The sequence below is a fragment of the Sinocyclocheilus rhinocerous genome, unplaced genomic scaffold (assembly GCF_001515625.1).
Source record: "Sinocyclocheilus rhinocerous isolate Xijiao unplaced genomic scaffold, SAMN03320098_v1.1 scaffold1874, whole genome shotgun sequence".
Classification (NCBI taxonomy): domain Eukaryota; kingdom Metazoa; phylum Chordata; class Actinopteri; order Cypriniformes; family Cyprinidae; genus Sinocyclocheilus; species Sinocyclocheilus rhinocerous.
In genome coordinates, this window is record NW_015626862.1 from 1,338,423 (window position 1) to 1,362,899 (window position 24,477).

Consider the following 24,477-nt stretch of genomic DNA (forward strand, 5'->3'; position numbering starts at 1 on the left):
ATATATATATTTAAATAACTATTAAAAAAAATTTTTAATAAAAAGTTATATTAACCAGTAAAATCTGCTTTTCTAAAGAAAATGCAAAACAAACAAACAAAAAGAACTTCCTTTTAAGCAAAACTGTACCATGAATTCATATACATATGAACTACTATATTATAATTTTTTCCCCTTGTTTAGGGCATAGACAACAATGTGCATGACGCACTTTAATGTGAGTTACAATCTCACAAGGTAGCTGTATTTTTATACAAAGTACTTTTAACTGAAATTCTGCACCTATTACTTTTTATAGCTGGTTCCCACCGATAGTCCAGATGGTGAGGAACGTATCACCAAAACCAAAACTGACAATCACAGTTGAACACGCACACTTCCCCTCAATCAGTGTCATTAAAATAGCATTAGGGGGTTCGTCATTAGATGAAGACTTCCTCTGCTGTGAATGATGTATTTTATTGGCAGGAAAATAGATGATAATCGCTCATGAGAAAAAAGTAACCTTAAAAATGTAAATCATCTCATCTGCCATTCCATTACAGTGGGGAAAACAGGAAAGACGAACAGCGATCGATGCAATTCGGCATGATGCTCTATCAAGTAATATGAAATACATTGGCAAGTTAGCACATCTGTGGCTTTATAACGTCAGCCAACTCTGTTGAAATCTATAGGAAGCGGCAGCCGAGAGAGGACAGGAAGAGTAGGCCAGCACTGCGCCCAGCACAATTAATTACTGTCAGACATGCATGAAACACGTCTCAGATGCATGACCTTGACTGGACCACAGCTGCGCACAGCTAGTTAGTCCTCTAAATGCACAAGAGCACGTCCAAGGCTTCAAGCAGCGGCAAAGTGCACATGTATATCTAGATCTGAAGCCCTCACGAGAGCCACATGAAACAACAGCCCTTCATCAAAAGGGTTTTCATCAAAAGCTGTTTTTGAATGCTCATCTGATCTGGTGGAATTGCGTTCTCATTAATCATATAACATAAAGCCCAGACAACTGGAGGTCACGCTCCCCAGCGGAGGGCTGAGTGTACGTTAACAACAGAGCTCATTAGGAATGCAAACGCTGAGTAAAACAAGATCCGGGGGAAAATAACCAGTGGGGGGTGATAAATATGCCTCCCCATCACAATTGACTCAGCGTTTAAAAGTAATCATTAGGGTCAGATTATGTAAAAGAAATGGTTCCATTTTTAAGGGGAAAAAAAAATATTCATGACTCAAGTTCCATTAGCAATTATCGAACAAATGTTCTGAAAAATCCCTTACATCACCACTGTATCTACTATTAGTCAACATTAAAATTGTAGCCAATACTGTTAAAATGTTTATGGGCAGAAAAAAAATTCTGCACCAAAAAAAAATTAATCATTGTAACTTCACGCATCACAACAATATACAGTATGAAAAATGAATACTAGAAATTAAATTAACATTATTAAAAATATTATTAAAATTATTCTGAGAAAATATAATTTTTGAGATTCAATTTAAATTATTACATTATTAAATTATGAGTTATTATAGATTACCTTTGATGACGATGATGTACTATTAAATATCTAATATTGACCAATATGAGAAATAGCCAATTAAATATCTAATACACAAGTAAATATCTAATGTTGACCAATATGATAAAAATTCTAATAATATTAATATCGTAGTGATTTATTGCGCATCCTTAGAATCTAGTGTGAAACATACAACACAACCAGAGTCTTATGAGCAGTTTCTTTTCAGTGAATCAAAAACACGAATTATCCCGATAAATTACAGATAAGTTACAGAATTTATCAGACTCACGTAAAGAACCATAATTTATTAATTCCATTTTCAACTTGAAATAAATCAACCAATGTTACTTTGTTTTGTGACTTTTTCAAATATTCTACAAAAGTACTAAAAGAATCAAGGGCTGGGTTTTGACACAAATTTCACGATTCAATTCGATTCGATTCTCATTCACAAACTTGCAATTCGATTCGATTCGATTCAATATCGATTATTTTGGATACATATCAGGTACAGTACATGCCAAATTTTCTCAAGGAAAAAAAATCTCTCAACTAATGCTGTAAAATATACATGAGAGCCAGTTGGTACTACATTACTACAATATTGAAGGTTAAAACTGACTGATTTGTAGGCTAATATACAACTGCTAAAATTACGCTTAATGAAGTTTTTAAAATAATAAAGTTACAATTAGCTACATAATAATACTTCTACTTCAATTTGTTTTTTGAAATATAAACATTTAAATGGTGGCTGTCAGAAACTTGATGGATTTATTCAAATATAAATGAAACATTGAAGAACAGTAAAAATTATAATGAATATGTTATATGGTGCATACATTTAGCAAAATGCCCCTCTCTACAGTTTTTTTTTCTGTCTGACTAATGAGTTTATGGTCACCAAATATGTTTTTCTGAGGTAAATGTGACATTATGTGACAGCCCTACTTATTACGATTCAACTTAAATTTCTGTCCAAATAACCATGTTTCAAGCAGACAAATTCATATTGAGGTAGATAGATAAAGTCAAAGGCTACAGACCAGCAATCCACTTTCCTTCCTCTTTCTCTCTCTGACATTTTAGTTAATTGTTCGCTTTGACTATCTTTCTCCTCGCCCCATTCCCACTCGGCCATCCGACCTGTGTGATAAATAAATAAAATGCATACAAATGATTTCCCGCTCATGAAAACAGACAACTAAATGGTTGATATATGGATTGGTAACTCTTTTATGAGGAGAATGGTGGGCTCAAAATTGAATTCCTGCATGATAAATAGCCTGCATTATCTCCCCTTTGCCCGAAGAAGCCACTGGAGCTACTTAAACAGAGTGGTGATGACACTGGAAAAATGCTCACAGATGGACACCCAGAAGGCTGAAAACATTAGCGTGGTCCGCTCCATCAATAAAGCGCGCCCATCTCGGAAGGAAATTGGCCGCTCTTGGCTTATCTCCCATCTTAAAAGCGTGGCATAGCAGAAGAATTAAGTGACTGATACCCCGTTGCAGCGTACTTCAGGGGCAGCGCAACTCCAGACTATCAGTCATTTACATCGGAGGGCATTAATAACAGTGACGGCCCTGCAAAAGGAAAAAGGGCCGCTGCAAACAGTTTGAACTTTCCATGTTTGATTTCTATCTCTGTTGAGTGAAACAGGAAACGAAGCCTATGGCACAAACAGAGAGAAGAACAAATATCACTCATATGTTGCGGATATTTACGAAAGCATCGCTTTTACCTAGATAAACACCAAGCTAATGACTCTTCCAGATAATTACAGCTATTTGGGCCTTTTATAGAAAAAAAACCACCCCCGCAACTGAGTCTGGTTTCCATAACCCAAATACAGTCTAGACTCTAGCAAGAGGAAAGCAGCTAATGAGGTGTTTCAGACATAATGCTTGTACCGAGGTCATCAATTTTTCAAGTCATTTCTCGGATGTTGTTGGTTCACAGGCAAATGATAATTTGCATGTTGAAACAGTCGGGATGGAAAGGAACATTTCACTTGACTCGTGATTTTCTAATAGCGATGCATGTACCTCTTCGAATCAGAGAGGAGCATAATAAAACATTATTAAAAACAACATTTTTACAACTATTTGGCCTAATTAGTTGGAAATTTATGTTTGAAAGTGTGAGAACATGAGTTTTTAGAAGCTGTAACATTTTAACAGTTTTTTTCCTTTTTAATAAACTTTTTAATTTCACTAAAATAGCTCATTTAAATTTTTTATGGTGCAGCAAATGCATTTTATACATATATGTATGTGTGTGTGTGTGTGAGTGTGCATGTGTGTGTTTAAAGAGGTTTAATAATTTTAGAAAAAAATTAGCAAAAAATGAGCAGCTACTGTATAGCTTTAAAACAATTGGCATTTGACCCTCAATAACAGCACTGATGGAAACAACTGTTAGAATCACCAAATATAAAAGTTCCACATTAAAATAGAGTAAAAAATATGCTGTTAATATTCAAATGAAAACTATTAAATAATAAATAAATAAAATATTAATTAAAATTTTGTTTACATTTTTTAATCTTCAGCAGGTTTTGTCTAAAATGCAGAAGTTTCCTTTTTATGAATTATACTGAGATAAATATCAGCTTCTAACAAAATGAATACCCAAGATATAATGTAAGATGTTTTTTTTTCATTTGACAAAATAATTATGCATTTAATTATATTATTCACAATTCAACAAAATACTATGAAACACTATATATCTATATTTCATTTGCTTATGAAATTGAAACTACGAAACTGATTTTTTTATTAACATGCAAGTATGTTTACAACATATCATATGGAATCAATTCAATCAAGCTGCAGCATCTTTTAAAGGCATGTAATTACCGTAATAAAGAACTTTAGGGAATAGTAAACACTAATCAAAGGTTACATTCGATACCTGGCACACAGAGTTGTTAGATTTAAGACTGAAACAGCCATTCAAGAGTCAAGCTTTGATTCTCTGTGTCAATTAAGGGAAAACACTTGTTGTGATTAAGCACAACCTTGAAATCCAAAGCAGAGCTCTTGTTAAATCATTGAAAATTGCAGGCGTTAACTTGACGATTTGCATTTAATAACCTCATCCTCTGAGGATGTGAACAAAAACCCCCAACTCCTGCAATCCAAATAAATGAAGATTGATATAATAATAATAATAAAAAAAACTCTTCGTTTGATGGTGGACCTTAATCAGGGCCTGGTGCGTCTATCTGCCTGTCCAGTGTGACAGACTGGTTACACTTCAAATCATCTCGAAGATTGAGGTGGGAAATTGGGTCTTATTTCCCCATATGCTGAAAATAATCAGAGTAATTTCTCTCTGACGGCTGGAGCCACAATTGCATGATGAAAAGGGAGATGGATAATAAAAATCAAGCTATCCCATTCTTGTTCTGGAAAGGGCAGGCGTGGGAACACACGAGGCACTGATTACCTCCCTGTTGCATATAGTCTACTCGTGACCTTGGAGCACGTGACCTCCACATGAACAAAACCAAATTATTTAATATTTAATAGCAAGTTTAGTGAAGATCATGAATACTATAATTACTATTCTGCTTCTGAAATGCAATAATAGCATACTGCTAACAGAATAATATGCATATAAATTGTATAGACTACCAGTTTTGGGTCTGTTATTTAAAGATTTTTTTTTTTCAGCTATAATGCATTAAAAGTATTAAAAGTCACAGTAAATCTGTTAATGATGTTACAAAATGTTAATGTTATTTCAAGTAAATGCTGTTCATTTGAACTTTGTTTATCAAAGAATCCTGAACCACAGTTTCCACAAAAATAATAAGCAAAACAACTGTTCTAAGCATTAATAATAAGAAATGTGTCTTATAACTTGAGCATATTAGAAAGATTTCTGAGGGATTATGTTGTAAAGCTGCTGAAAATACACTTTAGCTATCAAAGAAAAAAAATTACATTTAAAAATATATAAAAATACAAAATAGTTCTTTTAAATTACAATAATATTAATTATAAAAATTACATATTACATCTTAAAAAGTGACTTATAAATACAATTACTTCCAGTTCAGTCATCACACTGAAAATTACTAGTCAAACTGACTGCACTGCATTGTGGGATACTGTATTCAACACATTTTGCTAACATGTAGGTCATCCAAGTACTCTACATATTCAGAAAATGTGCATACTGTGCACAGTACACATACTATACAGTGCAGAAATTGTAACTCTATTCTAATCACAACCTGTAATAAATCATCTTCAGCTTAAAGTGGCTTTTTACATCACGTCATCAAAATACAGCATACAATATGTTGGCTATTGCAATCTAATTGGATGACAATTATTAGAGCATATAAATCAGTAAATAATATGATTCAGCTATATTTAACTAGACCTTGCTGAGCAGTGGAGGAGGCCAGGATATTTTAATAGTGAAGAGAGGTAGAGGACTCTTGAACGGTGATGCTGATGACAGAACGTCTTGTATGAATGTGCACCATCATAGCATCCAGTACGCCATGACCCTCTCAGCGGCCAGTGCATCTGGCAGGAGACACTCTATGCTTTTCGTCTAATGCAATTTATCAGCCAATTCCATCTATCTTATATAAGCCCGGCACTTTAAGTCTCACACTACTTAAGATATTGCTATAGAGCTACCACACACATTTCGGAAGTGTCTTATGGTACAAGACTAAAATACGTCACCTGCAACTTCCTCTACAGACGGACCAAAACAAAAAAATAATAGATCCGCAAATGCACAAAGGTGGAATTAAATTAAAGCATTTCATTATTTTAATGGGTGATTGAGCTGAGTCAACGTTTGGGTTTCACTGTGTTTACAGCACAGCGGCTATCCTTGACGTATGGATTTTTCATAAGAGCAGATGAGCAAAGACTGTTGACTGTCAGTTTGCGTAACAAATCGGTCTGTCTTGAGTAGTTAACCTTGATGAGGTCCAGGACACGGTCTGATTAGTGTTGAACAGCAAACAGGCGGTGTTTTGACCTAGATGTTACCGTAAAGATTTGACATTAAATTAGCAGAGCCGAGCATCAACCTTTAGTCCACACGCACCTTCTGAAATGACAATAAAATGTCATAAAACAAAGCAAAAATTATGTGTGAACCATCTATAAGGTTAAAGGTGATACTGACAACAGCTCATTTTGCTAGGTAGAAGCAACTCAACCACGTCATACTGTAGCCCTGGATGATATTATCAGTCCTGCTTGATTATTCCTTCCCATAAAAGCAATGTATAGTCAGAAGATGTTGCCGATGCAGAAAATGGACAGAATCACAGAATCCAGTCACAAAAATGGAATTTACTGAATAACGCATAATGTCACAGACAGGGCCGTCCTTAGAGGGCGGTGCAACTGGTGCGGTCGCACCGGGCCCCGCGGCGAACAGACCGAGGGGATAGGCGGGACTTATGCAAATGTGTTACCTCGTTACGTGCAGCCATCACAGAAATGGGATTCGAATTACTAACAACTCGTTTAGGCTGTACAGAGTTATTTTGGGAGACAATAATTTTATTTATCATGCACTTTCGGCTTTACAACTTTGCAGATCGTTTACATTCACATACAGCTACATTACACACTGCATGAAAGACAGTATTGGAAAAAGCATATTAGGGGCACTTTAATCAAATCCCAATACGGACTACATTCTTGAATATTAAACCACAAAAAGACTATTTAAATATGAAGTATGCAGGTTCTGCCTGTCTTTACAAATGGATGGCACAGTTTCATCAACTAACTACACGCATAATGCTCAAGGTGTTTTTTAGCATCTGTCTTCTCACTATATGAGGGACATGATCACATGAACTTCATCTCCAGAGCTGTTCTGAGAGTCATGAGCATTTTACTGTTTCTTTTGAGAAAAAAATTACCGTCATATTATATACACAGAAACTCTTCACAACAACCTGTCAAAATAAAAGCTGTATTTAAAGTGATTGTATTTCTGTCACAATTTAAAGAAATTGTGACAGAAATACGTTACTATTATTCAGTACATTACACACTGCATGAAAGACAATATTGGAAAAAGCATATTAGGGGCACTTTAATCAAATCCCAATACGGACTACAATCTTGAATATTAAACCACAAAAAGACTATTTAAATATGAAGTATGCAGGTTCTGCCTGTCTTTACAAATGGATGGCACAGTTTCATCAACTAACTACACGCATAATGCTCAAGGTGTTTTTTAGCATCTGTCTTCTCACTATATGAGGGACATGATCACATGAACTTCATCTCCAGAGCTGTTCTGAGAGTCATGAGCATTTTACTGTTTCTTTTGAGAAAAAAATTACCGTCATATTATATACACAGAAACTCTTCACAACAACCTGTCAAAATAAAAGCTGTATTTAAAGTGATTGTATTTCTGTCACAATTTAAAGAAATTGTGACAGAAATACGTTACTATTATTCAGTAGAATATACTTCTCAAAGTACTAGGAGTAATAGTAATAATAATAATAATAAAATTATTAAACTTTTTTTGAGTTAACCTTTTCAGTTTTTATATATTGTTTTTATTTTTAACTGTAAACCTCTGTTGTGCAGCACTTTGTTGGCCCCCCAAAAAACTAACAAAAAACCACTGGAATCCAGAAAAATTCAACCAAGCATGGAGTAATGATGCTGAAAATTAAGCTTTGCAATTACAGGAATAAATTACATTTTAAAATATAATAAAATATAAAACACTTATTTTAAATAGTAATAATGCAATTCAATTCTTAATGTATTTTTGATCAAATAAATCTGATCAAATCTATGCACACCTATATATATATATATATATATATATATATAAAGCGGGTGTAGAAAATAATTTTGACAGTGCCTTGCCACCCATAGCTGATTGTTTGCTTCAGTTGCACTACCAAGGATTGAAACGCTCCAGGAAAGCTCTTTTCATGCTGAGTTAATCACAATGACCACAGCTGATCACAGTTGAAAGTCAAATGGCTTTGTGTGCCATTGAGAAGGTGATGAGCTACACCTGGTTGAGTTTAAAAGTCATTTTTACGAGGGGGGTGATCCTTTTTCCAACTCAGTGATTCAGTTTTTTTTGTTTTTTTCCTGACATGTTGGTGTTATATCTTTCAGATGGATGCTATAAGTTGCAATAAGAAATTACATGGATAAAACAAAAACCATGTCATTCAGTGTTATTTTACATTTGATTACTTTAATTTCTGTAGTCTTCATTATATAAAAGAGTAAAATAATAATAAAATTAAGATAGGTTGTACTTGGATGCTTCGACTCGATCGAAAGTGGTACTTGACCTGAAAATTCTGAGAACCAATATCTTTTTCAGCCTGTCACCTTTCAGGCTTTCATTCCAGGTTGATGGTGCATCTTGTTTATTGTTTACCTGGCAGGGTCTGAGTGATCTATCTTGGAAGTGTTAAGGTTGCTGTGAGGTTCTGCAGACTGACCTGAGTTCAGAAGGTCTCTGGTGAAATATTATTACAATTTAAAATAACTGTTTTCTATTTTACTATATTTTAAAATGTAGCGAATTTATTCCTGTGGTTTATTGCAGTCTTTGGTGTCACATGATCCTTCAGAAATCATTCTAATATGCTGATTTGGTGCTCAATAAATATTTATTATTATAAATGTTAAAAATATTTTTCTTCAAAAAATGTTGTGCTGTTTAATGTTTTGTGTAAATTGCGATTCTTTGATGAATAGAAAGTTTAAAAACAGCATTTCTTTGAATATTTTAGAACATTATAAATGTCTTTACTGTCACTTTTGATCAACTTAATGCATCCTTACTTAATAAAAGTATTAATTTCTTAAAAAAAAAACAGCAAATTAAAAGATTTCTTATCAATCTGTTTTTGCAGTTTAGTTTCAGATTGGAGGACTGGAAAGGGAGCTTTGCACTCTGAATGTCAGAATATTTTTTACATGGTTTCCAGGCTGTCATTTTACAATGGATAAACCTGAAACGATAGAAGAAGGATTGGAAATGAATTTCATTTACAAATAAGGTAGGAAATGTGCATATTTTTAAATCGACACCTGCCACAATGTTTATTATTTGTCATCTATGATCCCTTTTGAGTGTCCTAAAAGCCAATGGGGGGGGGGTGTCTTATCACTCAGCATACCCGGTTAAAAGTCACCGCTCGCCACTGTTATACAGTGAGAATGCATTACGTTGATCATTACATTGACTTTTAAATTGTTGCAAAAATATGCCATTTCAAATAAATGCTTAAATTCTATTCATCAAAAGGATCATGATTTCCATAAAAATATTAAGCTTTCAACACTGATGATAATATGATTATTAGATAATATTAGAAAGATCATGTGGCATTGAAGACTGGAGTAATGTCAGCTTGGTCATTACAGGAATTACATTTGAAAACAGTTACACAATATTTCACAATATTACAGTTTTTACTGTATTTTGATCAAATAAATGCAGCCTTGGTGAGCATATTAGATTACTTTAAAAAAATAAATTTAAAAATTTTCATGACACCAAATTTTATAGTTTACATGTATAATGTATGTTTTCATCTTCTCAAAACATCAAGAATAAATTACATTCCTTAAGATATGACCATTTTAGATGTATCAAATTCTGTTTCTAATATACAGTCTTGCCTTTTATTGGTGGCATGGGCAGTTTAACTGCCCGTCACTGGAGGATAAGTTCAATCCTAATAAATCTGAGTGTAAAATGACACGGCATGGCATTTTAAGTTTTTTGCCCGACGTTTTTTAACTATAAAATGTAAGCACACCTCCTACCAAACGTAGCGGCAGTCATGACGGCTGAACAATAAAGAACAAACTAATGTATGAGGAGTGAATCTCAATGTGGCAAACTAGCTCAGCTGTTGACACTAGTTGACCAACATGGCCGTTTTGCTTAAAGCTGGTTGACCAAAGAATTCTAGCTTGTTATGCTAGTTAATAATAAAAAAGCCTGAACTCAACACAGCACATTAGCTTCCCTTGAGGACAGCAGGGATGTGTTTCCAATCATTGAGGGAAGTCAAAAACAATAACAATCAATTTGTCAGTTCCACTTTTCAAACCAAGCCCAATGACAGCAGATCAGCAAAACCTCATTTTAATTTAGTATGTCTAATACAGCTAATATATTCCATAAAGGCTTCTCTTCCAGTGCTCTAAGAATGTAATTACATTTCCACACTGTAATATGAAGCCATCGGCAATGGCCTGAGGCACATTAAAACATGTGATCTGCCAACGTGTGCCCTGGCTAACAATGCCTTCAGTCCTCACAACCTGCTTCCATCAAAACCACCTCATGTGGACAGCACACATCTGCTCCTCTCATTCTAATAGCCTTGATGGAATCCTATAGATACCTTTAAGAAATGAAGGAAATTACGCTGGATTCCAGAGCTCTATAGAGTCACTAACTGTGGCTATCTTCTCATAACAGCCAATAATGTCATCTAAATAGACTAAATGTGGACATATGAATGAGACGTACAGGTAATTTTGTTTAACAAAGGATTCCAGATAAACAATACCATGGACAACAGTGTAAAGTTCAGTTAAAAATTGGGCAAAATTCAGAATTTAAGAATTAGTGAAACTAATAATACATTTTCAATTTATGAGCTGGATGTTGACTTAAATTAGCCACATCCAAGACGTTGAATAGGAATCTGACAGGAATTAGAATCACAAAATTCCATAAGTATATATAATGATATTAATGAAATATTATATATTACAACACAATAATAAATAAAATAATAATTACAAACACCAATAAAAATATTTATCCATCCATCAATCCATTAATAAATCACATATGTAAAACATTACATATTATAAAATAATCTATCTATTTATCTATCTATCTATATATATATAAAATGCTATTAATTAAATATTATATATACTGCGTGCTGTTCGCTTCAAATGCAATTCAAAATTCAAACACTGAATTGGTTAAAAAAGAGCAGGTGCTCAAATAGCATTTGAAATAAAGAAGGATGGCTGTATAGTATGTGCTAGATATGGGCTTTGACCCTTCAAACCTGCAGATTCTCAGCTGACCAGAACAGATGTGGAACAGCCCACCCCATCAGTGAGAGCGCTTCTTCATCTGAGCCATGCCACAATGACAGATCACACGTCAGGACAGCCCTCGCAGGTCCTGCAGCAATGGAGCCGTCCTTGACCAGGCATGCTGTGGCGGTGTAAGAAAATCTCTTATCATGTTCCGATATGCAGAGGCACAGTCGTAATCAGGCTAAGTGCCATGCTGAGGCGTGAACCCTGCTAAAATGCCATTCCAGGCACCCATAAAACACTTTATGGAAAATAAAGACCAATCTCACTACTAAGTATCGATCGTAAATTATTGTAACATTTGCCGGCAGTCAGCAGAGAGATGTTAACCATAAGTTATCAAAGGGTGTGTGTGGCTGTTCTGCTTGGACATGTTCGCATGTCTTGTAAAGCAGCTCGTGGCATTGTTGCCGTCTTCGGATTGGATTACATGTTACCTTCATATTACTGTTACAGCTACATGCAATCAGTTTAAAGAAACAGTTCAACCAAAAATGAAAATTCTGACAATTTATTTATCCTCATGTCGTTCCAAATGAGTATGACTTTCTTTCTTCCTTGGTGAAAAATGATGACAGGATTAAACATCCCCTTAAGTTATGAAATTGAAATAGTTCTAAAGAACACAGGAAATGGATAGCAGTAGGCCTATGTATACATTGTAGGTAAAGGCAAACAAAGAAACGTTAAACCTAGATTTCAGCTTGGTTAAATATTTATGATTCCTCTGGCATCAAAAAGCACTCATCCTAAAAGCTTTTCTTATAGCAATATGTTCTCTGGAAACAGCCTTTTGGATTACAGGACTGCACGTTTTAAACAAGACAGTTAATACATTATCTTACAATCAATTTATGAAAACATACTGTGCCATATTTTGGATTTATGCATGAAATTGATCAAAAGTGACAGCAGACATTTATAACGTTACAGAAGTTTTCTAAAATCAATATTGTTTTGAACTTTTGAATTTTCTATCCATCATAGAATCCTAAAAAAAATTAATCATAGTTTCCACAAAAATATTAAGCAGTACAACGCTGAGAATAATAAGAAATGTTTCTTGAGCACCAACTCAGCATATTAGAATGATTTCTGAAAGAACATGTGACACTGAAGACTGGAGTAATGATTCAGCTTTGTGTCAAGGGAATAAATTACATGTTAAAATTTAAATAGAAAACAGTTATTATATTAAGCGCAATATTACTTCACAATATTACTATTTTTACTGTATTTTTTAATCAAAAATTCATATTTTCTTAACTTTCGAACAGTAGTATATGAACACACACACACACACACGTTTACTTGGCTATCTAAATGGGGACATTACATAGACTTCTATTGTTTTTTAACAATTTTTTTCAGGTTTTGCTCACTTTTGGGTACAAAGTTGTCCCCAAAATATGGTTAAGTAGGTATACACACACACACACACACACACACACACACACACAGTGGTTAATGTATATGTGTAGATACTATATGGCTACTGATCAATTAACACATTTTGATCAGATTAATTACATATGCTGATTGAAGCAACAAATGAATCATAATTAATCGCATATCCATATTTGAAGAGAGAAACACCAAAATTAGAATTCAGAAGTCAATATATTGTTTATTTTTTTCCATATTGAACATAAGTCAAATGCTGTCCTACAGTCCATAGGAAAACCATTTTGCTATCAAGTCTGTCCAGAGTAGATTAGACTAAAGGAATAGTTCAATCAAAATGAAAATTTGCTGAAAATTAACACCCTCAGGCCATCCAGTGTAGAAGTAGATAAGTTTGTTTCCTCAATGGAACAGATTTGGAGAATTTTAACATTACATCACTTGCTCACTAATGGACCCTCTGCAGTGAATGGGTGCCGTCAGAATGAAAGTCCAAACATCTGAAAAAACATCACAATAATCCACAAGAATTTCACATAACACCGTCCTGTGAAGCTATGTCTTGTGAAGCTAAACAAACAAACGAATAGGGATGGGTATCGTTATGGTTTTAACGGTATTACTACTCTTACCGATACTGCTTATCGATTCGGTACTTTAACGGTATTCTTATCGGTACTTTTTGTTTTTTTTATATATATATACAGTATATAATATATTTATATATCATCAGTATGTGAGATAGAATTTGCAAGATAATGTATATATAGCAATAATAAATGTATGTGTGTTTTCTTAATTTCTCCAGTACCAATAGCAGAACCGTTAACGTCAGAGCTTATCGATACTCCGGTCTTTCATAATTTAGCCCCGGGACCGATTAAATACCGGGTTTCGGTACCCATCCCTACAAACGAACAAATAAATAAATCTCTTTGTAAGACACAAATCCATCATTAGGGCATTTTTACTTTCCATAATCCATAATGACAGTTCCTCCAATGAAAAAGTTCATCCTCTGTTGTCCTTTCACATCAAATCCACCAAAATGTTTGTTTAAAACTGTTTTCACTAGTAAATGGTGCTTGATTTGTGCATATTTCTCTCCCGATTCAGACAAAACAACTTCTTCACTGGAGAAAGCAATACAGATAGAGGACTTGTATGTTGTATGTTGTAGATAGTTTGAAGTTGAAAATCTCTTAATAATGGATTTGTTTATTAAAAATATGCCATTTTTGCTTTAATGATGGATGTGTGGTGGATTATTGTGATGTTTGTTTATCAGCTGTTTGGACTGCAGAGAATCCATTGGGATCCATTGGTGAGCAAGTGACATAATGCAAAATTTATCCAAATCTGTTCAGTAGGCATGATTCATTTTTTCTATAATTAACCACACTAAATGAATGCGTCAAATTGAAGGCTTTGTCGGTATATGAAGCGAACAGAAGAAACTCACTCCAGCTTGATCACATTTCACTTCTTAGCTGCAAACCACCAAGGGAGGTGATGTCACAATTTCATGCACTAAAATACTGTCATTCAACTACATTATCTGTACTCTACAGAAACAGGTTACAACTGGCATGTTAAACATGAAGCAGGAAAAGACTGTGACATGAAATTTCATGTATTGTTTATAATATCTGTACATATTAAACACAATTGTGCATGCTATACTGACTATAAAAGTAACAGCGACTGAGAATAGAATGGATGATACAAAAACTCTGTTTTACTTCAACTACGCTTGAATACACATACAAAGCTATGTAGCAAAAAATGCTTTTATCCACAGCCATTCTACTGCCCTGCCTCGTTTCGTTCTGCTGAAGCACATAAGCGCTTTTGTCTGTATTCTCATGGGATCACATCCTCTAGGCTCAACCGCTGCAGTGAGAGGTAAAAACGCTTCTGCTGTGGCAACAACGCAGAGGATTTATCAGACAGGTGATACAAATGCATTATGGGTATTCATATTTCCAGACAATAACACAAGGGACTGTTTATTATTAGATCAAAAACTATAGGCAACCGCATTAGGAGAAGATGTTCTAACAAAGTTTGCTGAAACCCAGCCAAACCGCAAAAGATGATGGCTTCATTCCCAGATGCAAAGTGAGGTAACTTTACCGTAAAACGACTTTTGCAAAGTGGCTGGCAGCAGACCATCGGGTGTGGTGGTGAATAATTTGATGGTTTTTGAAGAATGACAGTAGCAACGACAAGCAAGCAGAGAATTGGTAGGCTGTCAGCCTAACAGACTAATTAATGGAACTGATTACACAGCTTGAATGTAACAGCATTCACAAATGTGTTCAAAGAATGACATTAAAACATGCATTAAAGATGCAATGTATAATTTCTGTATAGCATTACCTTTAAAAAAACTGAAATTAATTCAACTGTCAATGATGATCAAAGAGATTAATAAAAGTGCATCATGACGACAATTAAATGGCTTTGAATATTTTTTTAAATATTAGTTTTCACGTTTTTGTTAAAATGTTCATATATACTTCCAGTAAATTAATACATAACCTTTGGATATGTGGTTTAATTTTATATTTTATCACCAATTTAAATGTTATTTATTTAGTTTCAATAAATTAGACGCCATTTTATTCAGAGTAAAATTGACAAAAATTAATGAATATGACATGACGAATAAATATGACATGACAGCATAATATGAATATGACAAGACATAATATTATGACATTATTATACATTCTAAATAAACTATTCAGTGTTATTTTAATATTATTGAGATATTTTCATAGTTTTATTAATAATTTGAAAAAAGATTTATAGAAATTTTAAGTAAGTTTGTAGTGTTTTTGTCATTTTTATTAGTTTGTGTTGTTTAATGTCTATATAGTTTTTATTTATTTTTATTTTAGTTTTAGTTATTTAATACATCAAGATTGGAAATGTCGCCTTGTCAACTAGCTGAAAAAATAATTTTAGGTTTTTAGGTTTTTTTATTTTTATATTAAATTTCAGTTAATATTTATTTTAAGTAATGAAAATATTTTTATGGTTTTAGTTTTAGTTACCCCTACAATAACCCTCAGACTACTAAAAAAAAAAAAACTATCTATAAATTACTGCACCACACATAACTGAAATGTTTACGAACACCAAAAAAATTAATTAAAAAAATAAATAAATAAAAGAAAATAATCACAAATCAGATTTAAAGTCTGTTAGATGAACCACTTGAAAGGAATTTTTTCTACTGAGATTTTTCTGATCTAATGCCAAATATTTTTTCTAAAACTATTTGTATTCTCAGCAACCTGCCCCGAAATAACCATTAATGTGATTTGTGCACTTTATTATGTGAATGGCTGGGTTGGAAAGGCTGTGCCAAGAACATAAAATGCTAATTCAAATCAAATAGCTTCAGAAAACAAAACCAGCCAAAAGGCATCATAATACACATAATGCATTTCTTGTACTGTTCTTGGCTTTGATGGGTCAAAAGGGCAACTATGAGGAGTCTGGATCCTCCGTGTTCAGCTACCGGGCAACATTCCAACATTTATACCTATTGTTGCTAGGAGACATTCCCGCTAATGTTTACGGCTCGCCTCAATCAAATGGGAAGCTGGCAAATAGCGTGCAGCACAGCACAGGTATCATCACCGTAACCTTTTGTGTTCTGAAATCTCACGACTATGAAAGAGGCATCCGGAGCGGGAAAATAAAGGTTAATTTAATGCCGACGGAAGGAGAGATGTCTGAAAAATGTCCTGCAGCAAAGACTTATTCCCACCGCATGTTTGAGGCACTTATGTTTATTGGTTTTGTTAAGCTGGGAATGATTTATAACATTTGAAAAGTCATTAAATCTTCCTGCCTTTTTAGATTTGGATTGTGGTGTGGAGAAGCCAATTCCATTCACTTGCCAAATATCAAGGACTTATTTTCCCTGAGAGGCAGCTCTTCAGTCACAGTCACAAAGCCAAAGAGCTTCAGTAGTTCGCTATGCTATTCTGTCTCTTGTCAATCTGGGATTCTTTATTGTCAATTTCATGAAAATATTCGCAAACAAACCGATCTCATTCAACAGGCCTACTTACATAACAAATCAATGGATTGCCACCAAGCACGGTGCGAAAGGTTTCCAGTGACATGTGAATGTGAAATTGCTGTCACAATAGCAGCCAATCAGAACATATTTAATCTGGTTATATATGCAGCCTTCATGTAGGTCAAACAGTAGAGAATGGCGCTAGCATCGCTGAGGTATTGGGTTAGATTCCCAGAGAAAGCGAGAACTGATAATATGTGCACCTTGAATGTGAGTCGCTTAAATATGTCTTCCAAATGCATAAAAGTAAATGTAAATATTTGATGTTTAATATTCATGGAGTTAGATTAACAACTAATGAAACTGCACTGCAGTAACAAAAACCAAGCAATCAACAAAATTTTGGTGATTTACATGAAAAAGATAACTTTGCCACATGTCGTTTAATTGTGCTGATGTGTAAGAGAGAAAGTTTGTTTTTTTAAAAAAGCATGTTAATTAGCCAGTTTAAATTCATGGTGTACAAAAACAATCCTTTTTACATGGTAGAGTTATGGCATCAATGCTTTGATTAGATATGTAAATATTTGGATTCATTATGCAAAAAGGCTTCCTAAACCATCTGTCAGTTTTGGGAAACCAAGGTCACGATGCAAAGGCATTGCACAGCAATTTAGAACAATATTCTGCCAATGCGATTGTTTTGTTTGGCAAAGGGTCTGTTCGAAGTGCTTTCCGTCTGTGCGCTAGAAGTCTGTTTACTTCTAATTCAGAAAAAACAAAACAATGAGAGTTGTCGCAGCACTTTTACATGCTAACGGACAAACTAAATCACATATAATATGCAGTATTAACCTCAAGAAAATGTTTTGTTTGGCAAATCACCTGCATTCAGGAGAGTAATTAATTTCAAGAGCACAAGCCTTTCTCCTGCATACAGCTGATTACGATGACGGAAAACAACAATTAAACCTTTGTCTTTGTGTTGTTCCAAGAGGAAAAATGACAGCAGACATTCATACCAGTTAGAAAACAAAACAATTATAGAAATGTGTAGCGCCAGGTGTAGAATATTTCAAGAGAGTTTAGAAATGACTTCAAGAACCACAGGTGTCTATCAGTCTCTGGGCAATCTGTTATTCGACAATCTAACGAGTAACTCTTTTTTTATTTTTTTTACTCCCAAGGTAACATGAGTTAACAATCAATCTTGGGTTTATTTGAGTAAACATACATTTGTGGCTGATAATGATTTGTTTCCTATGACAGTACAAGGTGCAGAAGAAAAGCAAAAACAAATAAGAAAACAATAAGATGGATGAACAGCATGATCCAAACCTGATTTCATAAATGTATCTGAATTGACAAATGGAGACACTGATTAAAATCAAATCATAAATCTTGAATGCATAGAGCATCTCTCCTTCAGTAGTTTAATGGACATTAATTTAACATGTTACTCTACTACAATTAATTATAAAAAATAAATAAAAAATAATAATGCATAAAAATGAACACATTTAATCATACTCCCTGTCGCATGCAATTCTACAGGAAACTTGCCAAATCACACTAACTGAGAGCAGACAGCACAAAACGAATAAGGACAGATGGACAAACTCGACTGCAGAACAGATCGCTGTGGACTGTGATAGACTTCAATGATAAGGAAATAAAACAAACAATATACTGACTTCTAAAGCCACTTTCTGTGATGTCAATTCAACTCTTCTGCCACAAAAAACTCTTTGAATTAACTACATTTAAGGGAAATTCGACTCAATTTTTCAGAAAACATTGATAAGTGTGATTAACTGCGATTAGTTTGAATTAGCATATCATGTAATTAATTCAATCAAAACATTTAGAAACAGAGCAAATAGTTTTACAATATTTATGACAATCCAGATTATAAAAACACATCAACACTAAATGTTCTGCATATTGTAGCTTATTCTGGCCAAGAACTGCCCACTTAGACAGCCTTCTGACCAACATGTAAAATGACCAACTGTTGTTGATAAGGGTATGCAGGGGCAGATAAATCTGAAATCGATGCAGCCATAACAACAGACTGGCATGCAACAAAGTGGTAAAATATTCAAATAATGATGCTTCAATTTCAACAAAAACTTAGATAACATGAATTAGCATACTCCTCATCTAATTTGTGTGTGCACCCGAGACACAGAGCAAATAGTTTTACAATATTTATGACAATCCAGATTATAAAAACACATCAACACTAAATGTTCTGCATATTGTAGCTTATTCTGGCCAAGAACTGCCCACTTAGACAGCCTTCTGACCAACATGTAAAATGACCAACTGTTGTTGATAAGGGTATGCAGGGGCAGATAAATCTGAAATCGATGCAGCCATAACAACAGACTGGCATGCAACAAAGTGGTAAAATATTCAAATAATGATGCTTCAATTTCAACAAAAACTTAGATAACAAGGAAATTAGAGCAATTTTTGAGTGAATCACATGGTCAGACCTTTCATAACAGCAAAATCAGCAGCAATCTGGTAACATGTAAACAAATCTTTCCGACTGCCTGATAAAAAACTTGTGCACGCCTGATTCCCAGAAGTTCCCTTGTGGGCAGCCAATTGGAACGGGCAGATTTCACCAGCTGTATTCATCTTTGCGTACAATATGCATCAGATGGTCCATGGGGAGGCTATCAAAGGCTGAAGCTAAGAGGACCACTTTGACAACGGATATCAAGTTTTTCATCAGCCATAATAGAGTCAAACTATTTTACCAGATGTCCTTTCTATGAATGCATCTTTGAGCAATCACTATAAACACATCCCTTGAGTATACAATATTCTTTTCTTTGCTTCCATGTCAAAATGTTGGGCCTCCAGGCCAGTCTGTTGGACCACAGGCATTTATACTGGCCAGACACAAAAACCACCAGAGAGAAAACTCTTATAAATCCTTTAACTATGGACATTTTATCTGTGTTATAACCTTAAACAATAAAAAAGGTCTGCTTGGTAATTTAGCAGAGCTGAGTGCATTAGCTCCATTTTCTACAGCCATTCCAACAGAAGAAAAGGGTAACAACGTGATATTGCGCTCTAACAAATGACTTCATTCCCTAATAATTTAATCTGGAATTTTTTTCTTCATTTTTCTTCATAACTACCAATCAATTGTTCATGCCATCTTTTGTTGTAAAAACATACAATGGTTGGGGAAAGTTGTGACAAATATAGAATTATCAACTCAGTATATCTTCTCACATAAGATCAAGTAGGAATATAATTGCTTTAATATATATATATATATTTAATTTCTGTATTATTGCCACCTTTTATGCTACTGATTATATTAGCTTTCAGGAATAAATGTGATTAAAGCAAAAGACTATGAGGGACCAACATTATCTGAAGTCCTTTTAAATGAAACATACAACATTTTTTATTGTTACTGTTTTATTGTAAAAATGTTTATATATACAGTGATTTTTAATTCATAACGAGTGTGGCAATTGCCTCGACCTCCATGATGAAACCATTACTGGCAGTTACCAAGCAACATATGAGCATTTGCCATTTATGTTAACCTGTAACCAATAACATGTCATGGAGATAAAATAAAGTTTAAATGCAAAGGCATCACAACTTTAGATTTTGGACATTAAAAGGCTTTTTTCCATACAGTAAGTTAACCCTTCTTTTTCTTTCTCTCATGAAGAGCGAGAACATTACTGAGGATTTACCTAATAAGTAAATTTAGTTGCTCTCTCTTACTTTCTAAATTGGACAAGAGGAACAAATACAAAACATTGCAATTCAAGAATGTGTTTCCAAACCTTAAGAGCATCCAATTGAGAGCATCTCAGTTATGCTCAGAATGAACTCTCTCTCAGATAAGAATAATCTCTCAAACATGAGAAAAAGGGGATCGGAAAAGGTCAGAGAAACAGAGAGGACAAAAGAGAGCTTAGGTCAGAAAAAAAACATGAACGCCCCTCAAAGTTTTGTCATCAAACAGAACAAAACCCACCCTAATCCCAAACAATACAAAAGTGCATTATAAGACAACAGCTGCTTAAAAGTAACTTGGGAGTTTATGACATTAGCCTGCTAAAAATGACTCACTTATGACATCATTGCGCTCAAAGACCGGCTTCTAGAGTAAGGTCTGATTAACAGACACCAGGTGGTGACATCACCCACTACGGCTGATTCTTCGGGATAATGACCTGCGTGATACATTAACCTACAAACGTCCATTTGGATTAGTGTAGTCACGCTTGCCAGTTGTCATGTGATCTATCACGCACGCCTGATTCACCATGCCAGCTGGTAGGCAATGATGAGACTGTCGCTGGCCACTATCCATTACAGAGTGATTCAAAAGGTGTCACAGAGATAGTCTGGGAAAAGTAAAATTACTCAGTTCTGTGAATTCTTACAAACAACAGACTGAAATCATCTTTTCAAATGGGACTCGATTAGAAAACATTCTGACGGTTAAAAAACCCCTCTCAAGCTCTAGCAGAAGCAATAAGTAATCGTTTTCTGCTTTAGTAGGTCGATGAGACTTGGCATAGCTTCTTTAACTTAAAACTCCTAATTGGCTGTCAGGACCCGTGGTAGTGGGAAGATAAGCATAAATGATAGTGGCCCCAGGCTAATGACACAAGCCCAGCCTTCATGAACACCATCATCCCTCCGTGTAATATAACGAGGCAGGGTTTCCACATATAGCCCCACATTATTTCCACTAAGATTACTCACGGCCACATACATGCTGTATCACTGACCACTTGTCAGGTGGACACTTGGGCTCTTGAGTTCTCGGGTTCACTTCTAGGAGACACTACAAATTTTGCATCATTACAAGTGACTGACTCCTCTTTGACCCAAACCTAATTCCACAACCGTATAAAATCACATCAAATAACCTTGCACAGGCTTCCAACCAATTCAGATTAAAAACCTAGGTGAGTAACCCAAAAGGCTGTAGGTTCAAACCCTATGAACTTTCACCCAAGCTTACTACAATCAGACTGTCCCTGTTCACCAATTTACCCGTTTTCTTATTAGACTGAAATGCAGTTTGGTAATTCAGCAGCATCTAGGCTGATAACCGGAAGGTTGCCGGTTCGAATCCATGAACTATCACCATCACCACAGGTTTAGAAATTACATAAGCGTTATCACTTACCAATTGCATGCCACATATAAATGCCAGCGTGCATCTACCACTGCAACAGCCCATCTTGCCCTCCTTCGAGTCCGTGTTTCCACGTGGGTCGCTGTAACTCCACAAGATAATTCTTTAACTTAAAACTCCTAATTGGCTGTCAGGACCCGTGGTAGTGGGAAGATAAGCATAAATGATAGTGGCCCCAGGCTAATGACACAAGCCCAGCCTTCATGAACACCATCATCCCTCCGTGTAATATAACGAGGCAGGGTTTCCACATATAGCCCCACATTATTTCCACTAAGATTACTCACGGCCACATACATGCTGTATCACTGACCACTTGTCAGGTGGACACTTGGGCTCTTGAGTTCTCGGGTTCACTTCTAGGAGACACTACAAATTTTGCATCATTACAAGTGACTGACTCCTCTTTGACCCAAACCTAATTCCACAACCGTATAAAATCACATCAAATAACCTTGCACAGGCTTCCAACCAATTCAGATTAAAAACCTAGGTGAGTAACCCAAAAGGCTGTAGGTTCAAACCCTATGAACTTTCACCCAAGCTTACTACAATCAGACTGTCCCTGTTCACCAATTTACCCGTTTTCTTATTAGACTGAAATGCAGTTTGGTAATTCAGCAGCATCTAGGCTGATAACCGGAAGGTTGCCGGTTCGAATCCATGAACTATCACCATCACCACAGGTTTAGAAATTACATAAGCGTTATCACTTACCAATTGCATGCCACATATAAATGCCAGCGTGCATCTACCACTGCAACAGCCCATCTTGCCCTCCTTCGAGTCCGTGTTTCCACGTGGGTCGCTGTAACTCCACAAGATAATGCCGAGGCAACGGGTTTAAATGGGTCTTTCTTCACTCCAAAGGCGATAGACGCGAATCAAATACGCCCTTCCGATAAAAGCGCTCCACAATGTAGGAAGAAGATATGAGGAAAACTGCATGTGTTTGTTAGAAAAGTAGAATTGAGCTGTAATGCAAAGTCAAAGAGATACGAACAACACTTCCCTAAGTTAGTGGAGAAATAACAGCTCCAAATCCAGCACTGAAAGACTGGAAGTCAATGTGATCTTCCACGGGTCCGTGTCTGAGAAACAAAGCCACCCAGTGTTGTTTACGCTCTCATTGCTCCTCCCTCGCGAGAAAGAAACCGAATTAACACATTTTAAGCAGCAATGATTTGCTTTATTTCTCTGGAAGCCGCAGCGCGCGTGTTTAGTTGTACAAGCAGGAAATCCACGGGATGGTGATACGAGGACAATAATCCAAGCGCGCGTCCTGTATGAGCCTTTCACTGCAGCTGAAACGTGTCTTCTCGGGTCCCTCAACTACTATTGGTCCCTTCCAGCGTTAACTTGTGTCCGGGTGTAGAGGAGGACAAAGAAGCGGTGCATCTTGCACCATCTGACACTCCAGATTGAATGAAGCGCATGCGGTGCTGCTCTCCGCGGGGATGCGACTCGGTTTGTTTCTCACGCAGCGGCTGGTGCTGATGCTGTACAGAGCGCAGATGAGGACCTGGACGTCCCTCAATGCACCGGATGAGCTCTCTGCTCCCTCTCTCAGTGGGCGTGAGAGCAACACGATATGGAAATAATGACTGTCTGGTGTTGGGGGGTCACTGGGCAAGATGCATATATATATATACAGTATAACGGGCTGTAATTGCTTCATTCGCCATCAGGAAATTCCAGGTCTGAATTGAAACGACTCCTTCAAAGTCTAAAATGAAAAGAAATGCTCTTGTTTGCAATGTAACAATTCGTTTCATCAGCTTCCATTATTGTAGTTGAAAGGCTCTTTTGAAGATACTTTTTCTACAGTACCGTTTTGGCTGCTTATGAAGGGATTTATTTCGCGATAACTGACTGCCCCGCGTATTACATGGCCACTCACAATATAATAATAATAATAATAATAATAATAAAATAGACACACATAAAATATTAATTTAAGTTCAAATAACTTTATAATTTTAGCTATATATATTAGCTTCCGCAAAGAAAAAATATAGTCCACTACACAAGAATCTGCTATAGCAACAAGACGAACACTTAGGCGCGATCACTCTTAGAAGTTTTAGAAGTTATACTAAAATCCTCCGAGGTTATTTTCAGTAGGCTACAGTCGATAACTGAGGCGCAATATTCGCAATATTT

General features: G+C 35.4%; 1 protein-coding gene across 2 annotated transcripts in view; it reads right to left on the reverse strand.

The window, feature by feature from the left end:
* LOC107716831 (sodium/potassium-transporting ATPase subunit beta-1-interacting protein 2-like) overlaps nt 1-22,403 on the reverse strand; it is a 158,739-nt gene extending 136,336 nt beyond the window's left edge. For both annotated transcript variants that reach the window (XM_016523419.1, XM_016523428.1), the window contains exon 1: nt 22,306-22,403. In XM_016523419.1, the coding sequence (XP_016378905.1) occupies nt 22,306-22,359 (54 nt within the window). In that variant the 5' untranslated portion in view covers nt 22,360-22,403. The remainder of the gene's footprint in view (nt 1-22,305) is intronic.
* Between the last annotated feature and the right edge of the window lie 2,074 nt (nt 22,404-24,477).